The sequence below is a fragment of the Bidens hawaiensis genome, unplaced genomic scaffold, assembly GCF_021521415.1.
Source record: "Bidens hawaiensis isolate Kalapana, Puna unplaced genomic scaffold, B.hawaiensis_p1.1 tig00004868_1, whole genome shotgun sequence".
NCBI lineage: Eukaryota > Viridiplantae > Streptophyta > Magnoliopsida > Asterales > Asteraceae > Bidens > Bidens hawaiensis.
In genome coordinates, this window is record NW_027491307.1 from 1,338,561 (window position 1) to 1,359,504 (window position 20,944).

Below are 20,944 nucleotides of genomic sequence, written 5' to 3' on the forward strand. Positions count from 1 at the left end.
TACGCGTTGCACTCTTTTTCCCTTAACTATGGTTTTGTCCCACTGGGTTTTCCTATCAAGGTTTTTAATGAGACAGCATCTCCAAGCGTATTAAGTTAATAATCAATGAAGAGATATATACTATGGTGGTTATGAATACCTAATATAGATTAGGCTTATTGTCCAAGTTATATCTTCTCCTATATATATATACATACATGTTATTGTATCTCGTTATAATAGACACATTATTAATAAATCTCCATCTTTCTCATATTCTTTTTTATCTATTCACAACAAATATATATTTTATCCACCTAGTACCATAAGCAGAGATCAAGCGGGGAGAGCAATGGGTACGACAGGGGCACTGGCGCCGGGGCTGTCTCGGAAGTTGAAGAAGGTTCTGGAAACACGGACGGACTCCCCAGATCTCCTGGCTTCTCTCAACACTCTCTCCTCTTTCTACACCGATAACACTCCTCCCGCTCGCCGTAACCTCAGATCCACCATCGAGAACCGTTCTCTAGATATCAACCACCAATTCCTAAGTGCTTCAGATAAAGCTCAGCAGGTCCTCAACCCTCACAACATATTATTATTATTATTTCAATCACTTTCTGATTCAAATGTTACGCTTGCTTTTAGGCTTTGGATCGGGTCGAGGAAGAGGTTAATTCACTCGCCGAATGCTGTGACAAGTCAGTCATTTTAATTATTTATAACTAAACTATTTTAAGATACAACAACTCCAGGGTCCCCAAATTGGAAGGATTAGTCATGTGTGATTGTACAGCTGACTTATAATGTTGAATGCTAATATGCACTATTATCTTTTTCTTTCATGATTTAGTAGTCTTTTCAATCATTCAAAGTTAAAAAACAAAGCTCATCATGTTACTCTTGCAGGATTGCTAAATCTTTGAGTAACTGTAATGCTACTACTGGAGATATTATCACTACCACAGAAAGGCTTAAGCAGGAACTGGAAGTTACTACTCAGAGGCAACAGATTGCATCATGTTTCCTTCGAGATTATCAACTTTCTAATCAAGAGGTGATGATATATATATGCTCATTACTTGTCATTCTAGTATGCTATTGTATCACAAAGGCGGTACAATATGTCTATACTTTTGGTTTTTTTGTAGATTAATGCACTTAGAGAAGAAGAATTAAATGAAAACTTTTTCAAGGCGTTGAGCCATGTACAAACGATTCATGCGAATTGCAAACTCCTTCTCAGGACCCATCATCAGGTAAATTCTCTTACGTAACATCGAACACACATAATCGTATATGTTCTGTTTGTTTTTTTTTTTAAAGTTTTTTACTCTTTTTTATAAACACATGGGATAATTGTTTCTGAATTTTCAATGTCCACAGCGTGCAGGTTTAGAGCTCATGGATATGATGGCTGTCTATCAAGAAGGTGCCTATGAGCGCCTGTGCAGGTGAATAATCGATCTATTTTGTAGGGTTTTTTGGTCATGGTGCTTGCTTTACCGGTTTACTACACATGTAAATCATATTTTAAAAACCACTCTTGTTGGTTTTTTGGTCAGGGTTATTAATCTGTATATATCATTAAATTATTATTTACCAAGAAAATTTTAGGTTAACCATGGTAGTCAAATGTTCTCGCCTGGGTGCTTAAGCCCAACAAACTCTGTTAAACAGTCAAAAACAACCTAAACTAGTCTAAACCACCTTAAACATGTCTAAAACAGCCTACGAAATCGAAGAAAATAGTTCTTATTCTAAATAAATCTTGATGGTAATAGCCATGCTTTAAATCAACATTTTAGTTATGATCTTACCATCATCTTGCAAAAAATTGTTTGTGCACAATTTAGATTCAGGCATTCAGCTGAATAAAACTTGTAAATAAGTTCGTGCTTTGTTCCAAACACCATCTATTGCAATGCCTTTACTTTTTAAATGCACAAAAACGGTTTTGAGGGTCAATCCAACCTGGCCCATTTTAACCTGAACTCTTTTTGTTTGGTCACCCTACCCGTCCAAGTGGCTGACCTGTCTATTTGGCCATGCATGCTTACTTTATTATGCTTCATTTGTTGATTCTGTAGCTGTTTTGTCTTTCACCTAGGTGGGTTCAGACAGAGTGCAGGAGATTGGGTGACACTGATAACCCTGAAGTTAGCGAGCTGTTGAAAATGGCAGTTCGGTGTCTCAAAGAAAGACCAGTACTGTTCAAGTATTGTGCTGAGGAGGTAAATATTAGTGAAAAGCTTCTTTGGTTATGTGATATGAATAAATAAAATCATAGATACAGCTACAATAAAACCTGCTTCGTTACATGGTGTTTGGATGTGCTCCGGGCAGGGTCTAGCAAAAACCTAAGTTAAGAAAACTCAAATTGATTTGTTAGTTATTAGATATTTTAAACTGTGAGTTATACATATAACACAATTACACAAATTAACCCCAAAAGTAAGCTAGATTTCCTAGATATTTTGTTGAGCCACATTTAAGGTTTGATTTCATCAAATAGTGGCACCAAAATGTATCGACTTGACACAATTAAGTTTCTATTTTCTGATCCCTAAATACATACAATGCGCATCCAAACAACCTCGAGCCTTTTTACTTATTTAAACTGCTTTTTACTAATCAATCAGATAATAATTGGTAGGTAGCAAATATGAGACACAATGCACTGTTTAGAAGATTCATAAGTGCTCTTACACGTGGGGGACCTGGTGGAATGCCCAGGCCAATTGAAGTACACGCTCATGATCCATTACGCTATGTAGGTGACATGCTCGGTTGGCTGCATCAGGTGTGTAAATTACAAAAAATAACCTTTGATTTCATTTCTTTACTATTATTATTACTATTATTCTTATTTAACTATTTTTTAACAATTATTATTTGTTTTTAACTGCAGGCTCTTGCATCTGAAAGAGAGCTTGTATTTGTGTTACTTGATCCAGATGCAGTGGTGAATACTGGACCAACTGCACGTCGATTCTCCAAGAGTTCAGAGATTAATGAAGAGAAGTCAGAAGCTGATTTAACATTTGTTTTGGATAGAATTTTTGAGGGCGTTTGCCGACCGTTCAAAGTCAGAGTTGAACAAGTGTTGCAGTCCCAACCGAATCTTATAATTTCATATAAGCTTAGCAACACTCTTGAGTTCTACAGCTACACTGTGAGTTTAATTAGTATTACTAGAGTGGCAAAACGGTAATTATTTGTACAAGTTCTCTAATTTTGGGTTAACCGTTAACCCAAAACACTTGTATAAATATATTACTTTTTGTAGGCCAATTGTCTCTAAAGAGTATCCCAGTTGTTAAATCTAGATTCGTCATCTTCTTTTAAGAGGTTTAACTCTTCAAGTTTCCATTTTATGATAACCTTACTGTTTAAATATGCTGATGTGGCATGGCTATTGTGTAGCCAATTGTGTAAAATTGATGACTGCATGACATAAATCTTCGGATTATACTGGGTTGACTCACCACATTAGCTATTTTACGTTATTAGCTATTCGTTTTTAAAAATAAAATTCACAACAGCAAAACAATGTTGCGACTTGAGTGGATAAATCCTTTTAAAAAAGTTGGCCTAGCTGTAAAAATATGAAGCTTGGTTACTTTTGTTGACATTTGCCCTGCTTTTATAAATATTTAATGCATCAAATAAGGTTTACTCAATCCTATTTCGAGAAGTAACTTCTCAAGTTTTCATTATACTATAATGCTACCGACTTTTTATGCAGTTGTGACATAATCATTGTGTAGCCAGTTGTATAAAATTGGTGTCGTGGCATAATGTTCAATTTGTACTGGGTTGACTTGCCACGGTAGCTATTTTACACCAGTTGCAGTTTTTATTTATAAAAAGTAAACGCCACTACTGCAACAATATTGAAACTTGAGTAATTAAAACTCTTAAAAAAACTTGAGTGAACTAGGTGGAAAACCTGTGAAACTTGGTTACTGTTTGTTGATATCACTTTTTTTATAATATATATGTATCAAATAAGTTAGTAAAAATATACATTGTTGAGATAATAATAATAGTAATAATAATATAACTGTTTTTAAATATAGTGATCAATGGTTTTTCAATAAAGATACACTTCGGGTTCACTTTCCTTATGAAGCTAATGTATAAAGTTTTAACCATCTGTAGTGAGTAAACATAACTGTAATCGACTCATTCATAAGTAAACGAGTCAAAATTGCCACCTCTCTACTAGACATCACACTTCTTGTTTGCATTTAAATAAATGTGTGTAAAATGTGATAATAGGTGTCTGATCTTCTAGGAAGAGAAACTGCTCTTTGTAATACACTTTGGGGTCTAAAGGATGCTGCTCAGAAAACATTCTTTGACATTTTAAAAGTCAGAGGGGAAAAGCTTATGAGATATCCACCACTGGTTGCTGTTGATCTTTCCCCGCCACCAGCGCTAAAGGAAGGAGTCTCTTTGTTGCTTGAACTAATCCAGATTCATGACACCATGATGGTTCCTGCATCTGGGAAAAAACCTGTTTTTGATCCCGTTATATCTGCTTTGCTTGATCCTATAATACAGGTGATTAACATACCCTGGCACTAACTACACTTGAATTTGTTGACTTCTTTTGTTCTCAATATCTTGTTGTGCTATTTTTTCCTAAAATTCTTCAGGGTTTGATTTTTTAAACTAAATGTTGGTAAAAAGGATCCAAAGTTAGACATGTAAACCAGCCTAGCTGAGCCCGAGCTCGTCTTGTTAAAGTTGAGCTCGTCTCGTTTTGAGCTTTGTGTCTAAAGCTCAAGCTTGGCTTGTTTATTACTTATTAATTATTTGATTATTTATTTTATGTACATATCTTTATTTATATATATGTATGTACAATTATAATTTTACACTTATTTAAGAGTTATTCTGATCATAATCATAAACACAATAATATGTATTATGTAGTTATATATATATTACAATAAATACGATTATCGTATTATATAATAATAAATAATTAGCTTTAGGCTTGGTCGACTAGTCAAGCTTGGTTTTGAGTCATTCACACCCCTAATTCAAGTTGTTAATATAAAATATAAAATAAAAACAAAACAAGTTCGAAGTCTTCCAAAATGTTTCTAAATGCATAAAATCTACTAAATCATTTTCTGAAAAAAAAATTGATTTGATTATTGTATTTGATAATATAGTTTTGTAATCATATCAATTATCAAACACATTGATGTCCATATATTTTTTTTGTAAACTCTTTAAGTAGAAAAAAGATTGTGAACTGTTTGCTGGATTAGTGGATTGAACCATAGTTACATAAATCGCTAACTTACCCGCGAATTTCGAATTGGTACGTTGTGTACCCAATCGCAATTCGCCGGCGTTCCGGTCGCCGGAGAATTCGCGATCTGGTTAGCCGGTACGATTCGATCCATAAAAACCTAATTCGCGATTCTATTGACCCTGGTACGTCGTTCTTTTTTATTGTGAATTCGCGATTATCGCTAGAAAGATGAAGATAGAAGAGATCGAGAGGAAGAAGCGGCTGAATATTTTAGGGTTTAAAAAGTTTAATATTGAACCCAATAATGAATCCTTTATATTTAGTCCCTAAAGTTTATAATTTTATACATAAAAACTATTAAAAATGTAAAATTAGCTTGTGTATTCTAACAATTAACCCCGTCTATTACCACTAATTTACATTTGAGCATTAAACCTATATATTTATACATAAAAAATATTAAATTAAATTTATAATATATATAAATTATAAATAGCTAGTTTTTTATTTGGTGCATCGAACCGAACTACATGGTACACTGTACCGGTTCGTACCGAAATGAACCTACCCCCCTCCGTACCTAATTCGTCTAGCCTAGCGAACCACGTACCCGTACCGGAGTGTACCGCGATTTATGTGACTATGGATCGAACCATGCTAAAAAGTTGGTCATTTTGACTCATTACTCAGCCTGCGCGGGTCAAACTTGTGTTTGTAATTAACCTGGTTGATCTTACTTCATATATTGTTTCTAACTATGGTTTCATTTTGGTTCATTTATATCATTACAAATTTAGATTTGTGAACAGGCAATGGAAGCACACAAGTCAAAAGGATCTATTGAGTCTTCTAGAAGAAATAGAATGAGGTCCGACGTTGGTCAATCACGGAGATCATCCATTGATGCTATTTTGGCAAGCAGCAGCCAAGTATTTCCATCTAAGGTCCTGTCTTTCATATTTGTTTCACTATCTTTTAAGGGGAAATTTCATATATAGCCATGAGAACTTACATAACATCATATTTACCAGTAAAAAGATTATCACCAAATACACCCATTCAAAATTATCATACACACCCAATTCATTAAAAACAGTTTATAATATGATCATTATGACCTTTTCTTTTTTCACACACTCCAAACTGTCATATCTTAATGGCTGGGCATAGGTTTCATAAATTTGAACATGGGTATATTTAGAGTTAATGGCCATTTTCGTCCCTGTGGTTTGCTACTTTCGCCACTTCAGTCCAAAATTTTTAATTTTGTCAATTTAGTCCTCATAGTTTTAAATATTAGCCAATTACGTCCCATCCATCTAACGGCATCCAGCTTTGCCGTTAGTTTAAGGGTATTTTTGTCTTTCTCCTTTTAATTTTGATTAATGGTCATTTTGTCCTTGTGGTTTGATATCTTTGCCAATTCAGTCCAAAGTTTGAAAATTTGTCAATTTAGTGTTCAGTTTTTTTTATTTTTTATGTTTTTGTTTATAACCCTGAAGAGCATAATTCAAGCCCAAAACCATCGAGCAACCTCAAGGACTGGTATGCATTTACTCTGTTGACAACAGTAATCATACCACCCCCCCCCCCCCCCTTATATTTAGTTTCTAGACATTTCCTAAAATCTTCTCCATGGTGGAATTCAATGGTAAAGTGGTCAAGGTAATTCCCTGAAACCGAATTATACAGAAAAAACTAAAAATTGTTTTGTTGATTAATGTATAATAGTTGATTACGACCCAGATTTTCGTTATGATATGTTAATCTCTAAACCCTAAATATTATGCATTCATCAAAGAAACGATTTTTAGTTTTTCCGTACAATTCGGTTTCACGGAATTGCTTTGACCACTTTACCATTGAATTCCACCATGGGGGAGAGTTTAGGAACCGTCTAAAACATAAATACGAGAGGAGGGGGTATGATTACTGTTTTCGACAGAGTAAATGCAGACTTGTTTTGCGCTTGGATAATGCTCTCTAGGGTTATAGAAAAAAAAACTGACTTAAATTGACAAAATTTCAAACTTTGGACTGAATTGGCAAAAGTATCAACCCACAGGAACGAAAATGACCAATAACTCAAGATAAAAAGGAGAAAGACAAAAATACCCTTAAACTAACGGCATAGCTGGATGCCGTTAGACGGATAGGACGTAATTGGCTAATATTTAAAACTACGAGGACTAAATTGACAAAAATACAAATTTTGGACTGAAGTGGCGAAAGTAGCAAACCACAGGGACGAAAATTGCCATTAACTTGTATATTTAATATTATGATATTTTGTTAAGTAAATATGATCTAAAGTTTTGAGGAAGATATGTGAAATAATTAAAAAATCAAATATGCCATTCAAATCACCTAAGATTTCATATATACTTATTTCACTAAATACAATTTATAAAATACCCATTTTACCCTTTTCTTACACTCCAAACTCATAATGAAGTTAAGTTTCAAATTTGAATATTGGTATATTTCATCCCTAACTCTCATGTTAATGCAAGATTTAATGGAATGGTATAAATAAATGCCATAAATTTGAATTTCATCCAAGGATATTTTGCTAGTTAAAATTATATTGATACCAAATTTGAGGAAAATATATGAAATCATTTACTTTTTGTAAATATTAATTTCCAACGACTGATATGAGTTTCCTAAAAGATTGCTACATTTATCTTTCTAACCGAGCCGTTATACTGATATGGGCTGTATTAATATTTTTACATGTTTGCGTGCAGAACAACGAAACCACATCAAAGATTTTTATCATCAATTGCTTATGCGCGATACAACAACCGTTACTAACACACGACTTAGCTTCTGAATATGTGAAAAAACTCGGAACAATGATCGATAACCACATGTCAAGCCTTGTGGAGAAAGAAGTCGAGGCCATCTTAACAAGATGCGGGTTAGCAAACAAGATGTCTCTCTTCAAATCCTCCACTGCTGACTCACCACCATTAGCTGACATGGAAGAAACTTCACCTGATTCTCTTTCCGAGTCTCTCAAAGCCTTCTTTGGGCTCATCTTGGGAAGTGACAGCTCACTCCCTGAATTTGAACAGATGAACCTTCCAGGTCTTCGGTCTGAAGCGTGTGTCCAGGTGGCGACGTCGTTGGCAGAAGCTTATGATGTTATATACAAGGCGATTATGGATCCGAGAAACGGTTATGCAGATCCGAAGGCATTGGCTCGACACCCACCGGATCAGATACGAACTATTTTGGGAATCTAGTATACGGGTTAACGCTGTATTATTAATATTACCATCAGACGTCTGTGCAAGAATAATTTCTTTTGATTTTTTTTTAATTTTGGTTTTATTCATATGATTGGACAATCCATTTTGTTTTGATTCAGTTAAATATGTTTTGGGTTATGGAAACGGCCTAGATGTGTTAAACTAGAAGATTCAACTTAAAAACTGTCGTATCTGTTCAAGATAACCTTATAAACTGTTGGCTTTGAATTGCATATTGTTCTTTTTATATAAGATAGTAGGAGTGTTTATGTATCAATTTTACTTTTACAGAAATCGTATCCTGTTTGTTGCTTAGAAGTATAGGTGATCAAATCGGGTTGGTCAAAGGAACCGGAACCGGTTCAGAACCGGTTCCATTAGTCAACATCACTGTTTAAACCGGTTCCATGGTCGAACCGGTTAGGGAACCGAACCGGTTCCCCAACCCTCGGACCCGGAACCGGTGGAACCGGTTCTGACCGGTTCCTAAACCGGTTCTGACCGGTCTGTAACCGGTTCCAACCGGTTACGGTGTAAAATATTATTTTTTTTTTCGTTTTTCGTTTCCGCTGCTTGTGTAGGTGATGATTTGTGTTCTTCTGATTTCTGAAGAGGCTCATGCTACTTTTGTTGTTCACCCACAGAGCAATGGTAAACAACATATTGAACTCAATGCTATGAGTGTCAGCGTGTTTGAATTGATTAGTCTGTATCGTGTATCGTGTAATGGTGAACTTAAATCTGTATCGTGTTACATTTGTTGAGTTTGCTATGTATTATAGTCTTTTGGCTTACGCAAGTCAAATGCTGAATTATAATCAAGAGCGGTGTTATACGATTCGTATTTGTATAACATGTTAAATAAAAAAAACAATTAACATAAAATTCATTTTATTTACTTTAAGAAGTTTAAAAAAAAAAGGTTACATGTTTTAAAATATTCAAAAACAAACTAACAAAACATTAAACTTATAAATATAAAGTTGTGACATATTATTTCTAGAAAAGCCTTCTTGTTCGTCGTAATTATTGAGTGGCAACTTATTCATCAGAATTACTTGTAGAAACGCCTTCTTGTTCGTCGTGCACTCGAACATCAAGTGGTGTTTCGTCTTCCAGAGTGGTTACGTGTTGAACACGATCGATTGAGTCCAAGTGATCCTTCAAGCAAATGCACATCTCCACCGACTCCGAATTCAGTCTTGTTCTTCTCACCGATATTACCTTGCCACTAAGAGAAAAAGCAGATTCCGAAGCTACCGTAGAAGCTTGGGCGGTTAGTAAATCACGGGCCATGGTGGCAAGAATCGGAAACTCGGTTTCCTTTACCTTCCACCAAGCCAAAACATCAAAAGTGCCATATTCCTCTTCAGATAAACCGGTAGAGAAATCATATGCACTATACCTTCCTAGTTCGCTTGAAGGGGTGTTACCCCTTTGTTTTTTAGCCGTTATGTTGCGAACGGTGTTCATAAGGCTAATCATGGGGTCTCGTACTCTAGTAGCACTTGAACTTGATGAAGACCCCCCCGGCGTAGGCATGTGTATGTTTGACCCATATTTATTTATATAAAAGTCATACATAAATTTAAAATTCAAGTTAAAATCATTTAGTGTCTCTGTTGAAAAGTTTGGGTCAACTTCATGCATATCTAAGGCTGAAAAAAATTTCGTCTATCACACATTCAACCCCCGTAACATTTAACATTGGGTTTAAAGCGGCGGCGCAAGTAAAAATCGGTGGCAATTCAAGAAAGTATTTTTTTAATTTAAACTTCATTGGTAATATGATGTTTGAAAACATTGGACTTTTATTTTCAAATTCTTTAAGATTGTTAACGATTAAAAATAACTCCGAAAGAACCAAGGGACTTGTCGGATAATACGTTCCAGATAGTTTCGTAGTTGATGTTTTAAAAACTTCAAGAAAAGTCGATAAGTCATTGATAATTTCCCATTTCTCATTTGAAAAGGGGATTGCCAAATCATTCTCGGCAAGACTAGAATGAAACATTTGTAAAGTTTCTCTTTGTTTCAAAGCACTTTGAAACATTATGCAAGTGGAATTCCATCGATGAGGTACATCCCAATTAGCTCCCAAAGCTTTTCTTCCCGTATCTTTACAAAATTTTCTATAATCCATTTGTCTTTTTTTACTTTTCTTAAAAACTTCATGTAGCATTACTCTAAAATCGTTTATAACCGATGTAACCTCATCCGAAGCAAGTCCGTCTTGCACGATTAAATTAATGATATGTGCAACACACCTTGAGTGAAAAAATACACCATTGCAAATCGGCGTATATTTTAATTTTAATTTATCAACCGCCGATGTATTATTCGACGCGTTATCAAATGCAATTGAAAATATTTTATTTTCTAGTTTATAAGTTTTTATAACATAATCTAAAATTTCAAGCAAATTATCTCCCGTATGTGGATACTCAAAGAGTTCGAAAGCAATGGTGCGTTTCATCATTTCCCACGATGACGGGTCTACCCAATGAGCGGTGACACAAAGATAAGATTCGGGTAGACCATGTGGAGCCGACCAAACATCACTAGTTAAGTTTATTCCCGTATTTATATTTTCAAAATATGCAATTAGTACCTCTTTGGCCTTCTTCCACAATTTTAAACAATAACGTTTAAGAGTATGACGACTTACGTGAGTGTATTGTGGTTGAAGCGTATCTCGAATCATGGCGGTTAAGCGAGGGTTGTCGAAGTGGCTAAACGGCAAAGCTTCTTGAATCACAAACTTCGCCATACGATCTTGAACTCGATCAATTTGGTATGTAAATATTCCGCCTTCACTATCCATTTGCGTTTGTTGCGACTCGACGTTCTGTTTCAACGCCCTGCAATACGGTCTTTCGATGTGTTTCTTCAAATTTGAATTCAAAAGTGGGTTTAAATAAATCCCACAAAACTTGCACCGAGCCTTCAATGAATGGTCACTCAATTCAACCAAATCCCAATTGCACCAAATCTCTTGATTACGATTATGAGGTACAATACGAACGAAACTTGGTCCGGCGGTGGAACCTTGACCAACCGATGATTGTGAGGCAGCCATAACAACAAATATGAATATAGAAGAAGAGAAAACAAGAGATTAGAGAACTCAGAACGTTGTAATAGCGTTTTTTGTATTTTTTTGCGTTCGGGTTTGCGTTTTGAGTGTTGTGATGAACCCATTACACCAAATACCTATTTATACTAGTAGTGGGGTGTTTGGGGAGCCAAAAAAACGGCCATTTTTGACCCCAACGGTCAAAAAACGGCCATAAAACCGTTTCCCAACGGCTAGAACTACTCCAACGGCTAGAACCGGTTCCGAACAGGTTCCGGTCGAACCGGTTCCAGAACTGGTTCCGGTTCCTACCCGGTCCACCTCCAAAAATGTCAAACCGGTCCCGGATCGTCGGGTTGAAACGGAACCGAACCGGTTTCTAAGAAAAACGGGTAGGAACCGGTTCGGTACCGGTTCCACCGAACCGGTTCCAGGAACCGGTTTTGTTGTCCACCTCTACTTAGAAGTGCAAATTTACCTATTTTCGTCTGAAAATTTTAAGCTCAGCCCCGTATTTGTTTTCCCACAAGCTTTGCTGCTGGGCATGCAAATAATAGTTTATTTAAATTGAGAAGACTTAACATATGATTTAGGTTTATAGTGTAGGTATGTAAAGAATTGTAATATTTATGTTTTATACTTGTTAATATTAGTGTTACTAGAGCTACTGTTCCGATACCGTGTGGCCAGTATTGGAATAAATATTATCAAACTTGTAATAAAAACACGGGTTAGATTAGTTGATAACCCTGTTAGTAGTTATTGTTTGTTGGTTGGTGTGCCACGCATAACTGTAAAACGGTCATGAAACCTACATACTCGAAGAGTATAAATACCTTGTTGTACCAATAAATAATGAAAATGCAATATATTGTGTGTTGCATGCATACACTCTTTTATACCTTATAAGTGGAATGCAAGTATACGTATTTTCTATTACAGTATTACTTGTATAAAACTAAAAGTTTATTATATATAATAATGACACAGACTTCAAACCAATACAAAAGTATCGGTAATTAAATCGCCTAATAAAGACTAAAAACACTACGAAAACCACTATATCAAATCCTTTAAAAAAATCATTTATCAAAATCAAATAAATGTCTAAAATTAAGAAGCATAACATCAGGATGGCCGAGTGGTCAAATCCCACTTGTGACATTTTATCGTTTGTTTCTGAATTTTGAATCATTTATTATATTCATCACTAGAGATTTGTTTTTACAATCCTCCTCAATCAGTGCTCCAACATTATACTATACATGGCAGCTGCTGCTCGTTCAACCTTGTTATTAACACTCATCCGGTAATCCACCTTCTTTTAACTTGTAACTTCCTTCAAACCCTAACAACCGTTTATTATTATTATTATTTTCCAAACCCTAGGAATCACAGCAGGAACAGCTGTTTACTAAGGCACTTCTCTTCAATTGCTTCCAAATCGGAAGTCGTTTACGATGAAGAATCTACCGGCGGTGATGATCTAAAGACCAGGATTTTCCGGCTGAGGCTCCCGAAGCGTAGCGCCACTAATGTTATTGAGAAGTGGATCAATGAAGGTCGCCAGGTCTCGCTTCATGATCTCCGCCGTATTTCCAAAGATCTTCGCAAATCCAACCGCTTCAAACATGCTCTTGAGGTTACAAATCTAATCACTTCCTTAAGATTATTTCTTAATGCGATTGAATGCCATCAATTTATCAGTGTTGTAGAACTCACTAGTCGCGATTAGTTGGATTGGAATTTTATATATAATATTTCAAAATAAGATTGTTAATGCGATTAAATGGCATGAATTATTTGATCTCCGTAGTTCAGCACGTAGTTTCCTGAATCCTTAATTTCAGAGAATTTGGATCAGTGCGCTTATAATTTCTGAATTTGTGCTAGATATGTGATTTGTATGCTAACAACTTTGTCTAGATTAACTTTTAGCGCGATTGCATTTCATGAATTAAACCATCTCCTTAGTTCACTAGAGAGTTTGTAATCCCTAATTTGGATCAATCTGGTTATAACTCTTGAATTCATGTGGATTTCTGCTTTATACTCTTTTAACAACTTCGTCTGTCAAGGTGATTGAGTTTCATGAATTTCTCAGTGTTGTAGAACTCGCTAGGCACTAGTAAGGCAGTGGGGGTACTGCCGCCTGCGATTAATAGAGATTAGTCAGGATTAATTGGACTGGAATTTTATATATAAATTTTAAATACTTAAAACGATTTTGACCGATTTTACCAATATAGACTGAAATTTGACCGATTTTGAATGATACCGATTTTAGGGGCCGATTAGGTGAAATCGTATCGGTAGCCCTCTGATTTCCAATTAATTGCTGGTTAATCGGCGTCTAATCACAAGTTTTACAAAACTGGAATTAATCGATCTCCATAGTTCAGTTTGCTTATAATTTTGAACTGGTTTAAAATGTGCGCTAGAACTATGATTTATAATTTTGAACCATGATTTGGATCAATTTGCTTATAATTTTTTATAATGTGCGCTAGATTTATGATTTCTATGATGTTTATTCTGAGAGCGAAATTATTTTGACACAGAACATTACAAACATGATTTACATATATTCAAACATGTAATCATCTTTCATTTGCAGTTATCCGAGTGGATGGTTTCACATGAAGGATTTGAGTTATCTGATTCAGACTATGCAATTCGTATCGATCTATTGACCAAAGTTTTCGGTATAGACGCAGCTGAACGTTACTTTGAAAGTTTACCTCTTAACGCTAAAACAACCGAATCATACACGGCTCTTCTACACTCATATGCTGCATCAAAACTAACTTCAAAAGCAGAAAACCTTTATGAAAGAATGAAAGACTCCAATCTTCCATTAACTGCCATAACATACAACGAGTTGATGACATTATACATGTCAGTTGGGCAGGTGGAAAAGGTTTCTTCAGTTGTTACAGAACTCAAAGGCCAGAATGTTGTTCCAGATATTTACACTTTTAACCTTTGGATAAGTTCATGTGCTTCGTGTTTAAACATTGATGAAGTTAGAAACATTCTTGATGAGATGAGTGGTCATGAATGCGGATCTAGTGAAAGTTGGGAAAAATATGTGAAGCTTGTGAAAATCTATCTAGCATCGGGTCAATTGGCCAACTCAGAAGTGAACTCTGTGGTGGAAAGTGAAAAGGGTATTACACAAAGAGAATGGATAAGTTACGATTTTCTTATTATCTTGCATTCGGCTTTGGGAAACAAGGGTACTCTTGATCAAATATGGAAATCTTTAAGGATGACGAACCAGAAAATGATTAGTAGAAACTATGCGTGCATGTTATCTGCTTATATGATGCTTGGTTATTTTAACGAGGTGGAAGAAGTGCTTAATCAGTGGAATACATCTGCAACAACTGATTTTGACGTTTCTGTATGTGATCGGGTTTTAAAAGCGTTTCAAGAATTTGGGTTGTTTCAAAGTGCGGAAGTTTTTCGTGTATTGCTATCTGAAAAGAAGCGGGACCCACAATGAGCGTGGGAAAAAAAGGTTTTACGAGGTAAAGGCTTACCGGATTTTATTTTATTTATGTTATTGTATTATTAATTTATGGCGGCAATTTTGCTCTTGTTAACCTTGTCTTGAAATCCTTTTATTATTATTATTATTATTATTATTATTATTATTATTATTATTATTATTATTATTATTATTGGTCTGTTTATTAAAATTAGATTCTATTTGTTCAAATATACCATAGATACTTTTGGAACAATTATGTATTGCTTCTTTAATGGGTCAACTTGTCAAACTTATGACGGCTCAGCTGACCGGGTTGAGTATTTCATTTAATAAAGAAAGGAAATAAGGCTGTTGCTGAATTTTGAAATGAGAAGAGTTTAATTAAGATTATCAGAAAGCTTTCTTGTGAAATAATGTATTGAATGTTATATGGTTTGTGAGTTCCAGTTTATGTTTTATGTTATTTTTTTGGTTTTTTGGATTAGAAACTAGTTTTCGTGTTTGAGTTCTCAATCTTTTCGCAAAGCGATGAAAAAGGCTATTTTGGGATTAAACTTCTTGTTTCTTGGTTTGGGTTTTTTCTTTTAATTCTGGCTCCGTTCCTGAATTAAAACCAACATGATCATGATCATTCTCAAAACCAACATTTAAACACCTAGTATAATGTTTTTGTTTATTTGGTCTATCAAAGACATCCTTGATCATATTCTACACAAGTATAGGGGTCCCTAACTTCAGTTATAGACCACAAATTCATATAACATTGACTTCACGGCAACTGGCATACGTAATAGAAGTGGGGCCCGACAGGTCTTTTTTAACTGGTTTGATGATATCTCTACTCTAAATAAATCTGCGTAGTGGAGGGGTTAAAGTTGAGGCGAATTACGACATATGACGCACAGTCAGCAAATGATAGGTTTTGGTTTTGGAGTGTAATGGTGTTGTAGCCTATGTAGCACGGGAACGCGTACGGGACCAAGGTACGGGAAACGGCGTAAATCGTACGGCAAGGGTACGGCAAAAACTATAAAAAAAATAATGAATATATTAATCATAGGTAATTAATTATTAATAAAAATAAATAAATATATAATTTTTATCTATATGTAATGCCAATTTTAAACATTTTATATATAAAATTACAAGGTAAGGACCATACATAAATTAGTCTATATAGAGAGGGTTAAATGTTAAAATGTATAACCAAATTTAATGCTTTTTATGTAAAAGTTAACAAGTGTTAGGTACTATATGCAAACAAGTGAAAGACTAAGGGGTTTTGTGTTAAATCTAAACTTATAATTTAACTTAACACATTAAAAAAATGTTACAGCCGCCTTTTTTTTCTTCTTCTTCCTTCTTCTTCATCCATTTTCCGGAGCCGGAATTTTTCGCCGAAATACCGTATGTGGACGATCCGCCACGCGATTGGCTATAGAAACGTCATGGAATCGTTTGTTGACCGTCCCCATATAACGGGTTCGTTCAGGAAACGTTTCAAACGCGTTTCCGTCCCCACGCCATCCCTGGGACCGGTACCCTAACCTCCCAGTCGTCCCCGTGCATCAGAGGTTGTAGCCCCTCACTTCCACACCACTATTTTTTATTATTTTCTTTTTATAATTAAACTAACTAAATGAAAACCCATTAAATTAAATAAATAAATAAAAATACATTAATATTAAAAAAAGAAATACAAAAAAATACATAACAAAACAAAAGTAATATCCATAATATTCGTGCATTCAACACGTCGTCGTTGCAGCAATGTAGCCTCTTCATGAAACTCGCCCGCTTTGAGAGATTCGTAGTCTTTTTTCATTTATCGCAATTCCAACGTTTGGGCAAGCTTTTCGTGGTGTTTGTTAGTTTCTTTCATGTTAGAGGCGAGTTCCAAGGTATGTGTTTCGAAATGACCAAACACCTCGTTTAGATGTTCGACTTCTTCATTGGTCGCCGTATTGACTCGTGACGATGACGAACCCTCCCCTTTCTTTGTATTCATTTTTCTTGCTCTCCAGCGGGGCCGAGGCAATTCATGTACTTCATCGGCGTCGTCTAAATTAATCGCGTCATGTTCGTCAATGAGGTTGAAGTTACAAACATCAGAGGGTGTGTTTGGTGTGCTCGGATTTGTCGACAACGATGTCCTCGACTTTTTTGAAGCTCGGGATGATGCGCCGGCTCGTCGAGCGACCGAAACGGTGGGTGCCCCATTCCATTTCGGGCATACCCTGAGTTTTTCCCAACAACTTAAATGCTTAAACGCTTTCCCCATCTGCCCTTCGGTTTGCCCTTGAGTTCGAAAGTCACTTAACGCTTTAGATTGGATGTCGGCATCATTTTTCCCACTGCGCCAACCGCGCATCCGCGCCCACGCAAACGGCTGTATATCTCGTCAAATTTTTGGCATTCGGAATTAACGACCTTCCAATGGGCTTGAACCGCTTCTTTACCCCGGTAGTCTTCCGGTTTACTCGTTAGCACGAGCCAAGTTTCAAATACCTTCCTCCAAAATATTCCGACGACTTGAAAGTTTAGCTACAAATTAAAATTATTTTTCACAATTAATATACATTTTTAATACACACTAAATAAAGTTATATAAATACTTAATATTAAAAAACTTATCAACGTCGGGATCCTCCGAAATGACGATCAAGTATCTTGTGAGGGCTACTTTCTCATCATCGGTCCATTGCTTGTATGGATCACGCTGCGCCATCGGCCCCTCCGGTTGTTTTTTTTTTTTGTGTTTAAGGGTCGGCTTTTGGCTTGAACTGGAGGCCCATTTCGTTTGAGTCTCCGCCATCGTAACCGGCTCCGGCTCCGACTGACTAGATCCGAACACTGGCATGACGTTTTGGGGCCTGAGGTAGTTGGTATACATGTTTAAGTTCGGGCCGAGAAAAGGAAACAGATAGTTTAGGTTCGGCTTGTTTCCGGTGTTCGGGAACCATTGCATATTTACGCTTTGTTGGTTTGGTTGGTTTTGCGAACCATGGTATTGACCGAAAGAAGGGAATGGTTGGTTCGGTTGGTTCGGGTGGTTCGAGTTGTTTCTAGGATTCATTTTTGTGTGCTTTTTTTGAAGAATTTGGTTATTGGTTTGTATGAAATAGAAATATATATGAGATTGGAGGATAAGAGGTATACGTATCTATATATTGTTTTTATTTATTTATTTATTTTTAAAATTTAATGATCGTTCAACGGTCATGTTGAGTATAATAATAATAAGAAAAATGGGCGAGCAGTATTCATCTCCCCCCAAACTTATAACCCTCTGTCACACCCCCATTCTAGGCCTAGGAGTATAAACCATTGTTGGTATCGTATTTGTAAATAAATCAGAGTTATGGTTATTAGCGGAAGACTTTAAAATATAAGGATCGATATTATAAATATTTACAATACAAAAGACGAGACAAAAGTCTCGTTTGGTTTTACTTGTTTATATATTTTACAAAACCACCAAGTTTTAATATTTACATAAAACTATCCGAGCCATCGGATACTTGAGCTTCTTCGTTCTCTCAAGCTCTAATCTTGATTACCTGCACAATGTTAAATAAAATACGTCAGCAACGTATGCTGACGCTAAAATATTCTCTTTACTTAATTACCCTTCGAGACCATGTAAGCCTCGGACCATCTTGGCTTAGGAATAATCAAGTTAAACAATCATTATAAATTCGAGTCTCCGCACTAGGTCACCTCAGCGAAACACTGCAGCGTTTATGACATAAATTAGGTACTATAAATATACACATGGCCATTCCCCACTCGGACGTAACTTAGGTCCGGCCCATCGTGGCTGGAGGTCGTGACCAGGCGTGGTGCGATGTGCCCACCGCGTTCCACATATGAAAGGATCCAGACAAACGTTACCATAGACTGAGGGCTGGCTTATACTCTTATTTATAATGTTTTTAGAGACACGTAGCCTCATGTAAAGTTTTTCATATAATCAAATTGACTCGTTTTAAAACAAGTTTGTAAAAGTGGGGCGTATTCACCTTTCAATGGGATCGGCTTCCAACACCGTCCGTTAGTCTTTCCTTCGCTATCTCGCACCTATAGTACGAGTATAACATTCATTAGTCGGATACACGATCCGGCTTAAGACCTTTAGTCTTATCATCTCGATGAACCTTTAGTTCATTATTTTATTTTACTTTAAAACCTTTAGTTAAAAAGTAATCTTTATAAACCTTCAGTTTATTTATAAAACCTGACTTTTCTTCTTCTTTAAGAAACGTATTCTTTTTCTTCATTATTTAAGTATATTCATTATACTTAAATAATATATTTTATAACAAGAATAATCTTATATATATCTATTCATTTTATCTTTTCTTTTCTTTATTTTCTTTGTTATATCTTTCTTTGATTATCGAGAATAACTTCGACTTAGGGTATTAAGCCCCTTTCAATATTTTATTATTATTTTGGTTGGGCATTATGCCTACCTTGCTTGGTTTAGAAATACCCTTCACACTCGGGCAGCACTTTAACTCTATCCTTCTTATCAATATCCACCTGATCAACCCTTGGCACGCTTTTCGAGACACCAACACTCTTGGCACGCACTTCAAGGTAAACGTCGAGACGCCGGACAACGCTTCCTCTTAATTCGGAACGTTGACGGAAAGTGGCATGGAAATCGAGGTAACGGGCACGGAAAACGAAGTTTCGGGGCACGTTTAAAGAAGTGGATCGATGGCATGTTTTACGAGGTAGTGAGAGAATCTAGAGAGAGAGTATGTGTTTGAAAATTTGGTGTGAATGAGTCAAACCCGGAGCTGCCTATTTATAAGCTGAAATTGGACCCCATCGCGTTACGCGATGTGTCACTTGGCAGGCCAATCGCGTAGCGCGATATAGGCCTGCTGTGTCAGACCCTAGACCTGCCACGTGACACGTGGCAGGCGCCGCCACACGTGTCAACACGTGGTGACACGTGGCAGTAGACGCTGCCACCGTGTGCCACGTGGCACACGTGTCACGTTGTGTCAGACATCCCATCGCGATACGCGATGGGTGTCTTTCTTGACCCTATCGCGTAGCGCGATGGGTCTAGACAACAGAAATTTCAATTTAGTCCCTGGATTTTGGAAATTGGCAGACTTGGTTCCTTGAATTTGGAAATTTTACATTTTTGGCCCGAAATTTACGTGATGTTACATCCTCCCCACCTTGAAATAAATCTCGTCCTCGAAATTGCTCACGGGAATAAGTGGGGGTATTTCTTTCTCATTTCGGACTCTAGTTCCCAAGTATACTCGGGTCCTCGTCGGGAATCCCATTTTACTTTTACAATTTTCAAAGTTCATCTTTTAAGTTTCCTTAACTTTGAATCTTCGATTTGGATTGGCCGTTCTACGAATTTTGAGTTCTCGTTAATTTCTACGTCTTTTAACGGCATTGAAGGAGATTCATCGGCTAGACATTTTCGTAGGTTTGAAACATGGAATACGTCGTGTATCCCTTGCATTTCCTCTGTAGTCGCAAACGGTATGCGACGGTACCAATTCGTTCAAGTACCTCGAAGGGTCCAACGAATCGAGGACTTAGTTTGCCTTTCTTGCTGAATCGGACTACGCCTTTCCACGACGAGACTTTCAAAAGAACTTTGTCACCGACATTAAACTCTAACGGCTTACGACGGACATCGGCGTAACTCTTTTGACGATCACGTGCCGTCTTAAGTCGTTCACGAATTTGAAGAACCTTGTCGGTAGTTTCTTGGACTATCTCGGGTCCAGATAATTGATTATCTCCGGTTTCAGACCAGCACACGGGCGTCCTACATTTTCGACCATATAACGCCTCGAACGGTGTGGTTTGAATGCTCG

At 36.4% G+C, this 20,944-nt stretch overlaps 1 protein-coding gene and 1 pseudogene across 2 annotated transcripts; both read left to right on the plus strand.

Moving 5' to 3' along the window:
• Positions 1-331: 331 nt before the first annotated feature.
• Positions 332-8,651, plus strand: LOC143628328 (conserved oligomeric Golgi complex subunit 6-like). Its single transcript, XM_077097950.1, has 11 exons — positions 332-553; positions 628-680; positions 889-1,036; positions 1,131-1,238; positions 1,366-1,433; positions 2,090-2,213; positions 2,636-2,782; positions 2,891-3,154; positions 4,264-4,548; positions 6,052-6,198; positions 8,005-8,651. The coding sequence occupies exons 1-11, from the start codon at positions 332-334 to the stop codon at positions 8,503-8,505; spliced, it is 2,067 nt and encodes a 688-aa protein (XP_076954065.1). The 3' UTR covers positions 8,506-8,651.
• Positions 8,652-12,720: 4,069 nt separating this feature from the next.
• Positions 12,721-15,095, plus strand: LOC143628322 (pentatricopeptide repeat-containing protein At5g09450, mitochondrial pseudogene; annotated as a pseudogene). Its single transcript, XR_013152731.1, has 3 exons — positions 12,721-12,758; positions 12,860-13,229; positions 14,205-15,095. The product of XR_013152731.1 is annotated as a pentatricopeptide repeat-containing protein At5g09450, mitochondrial pseudogene (transcript).
• The last annotated feature ends 5,849 nt before the right edge of the window (positions 15,096-20,944 follow it).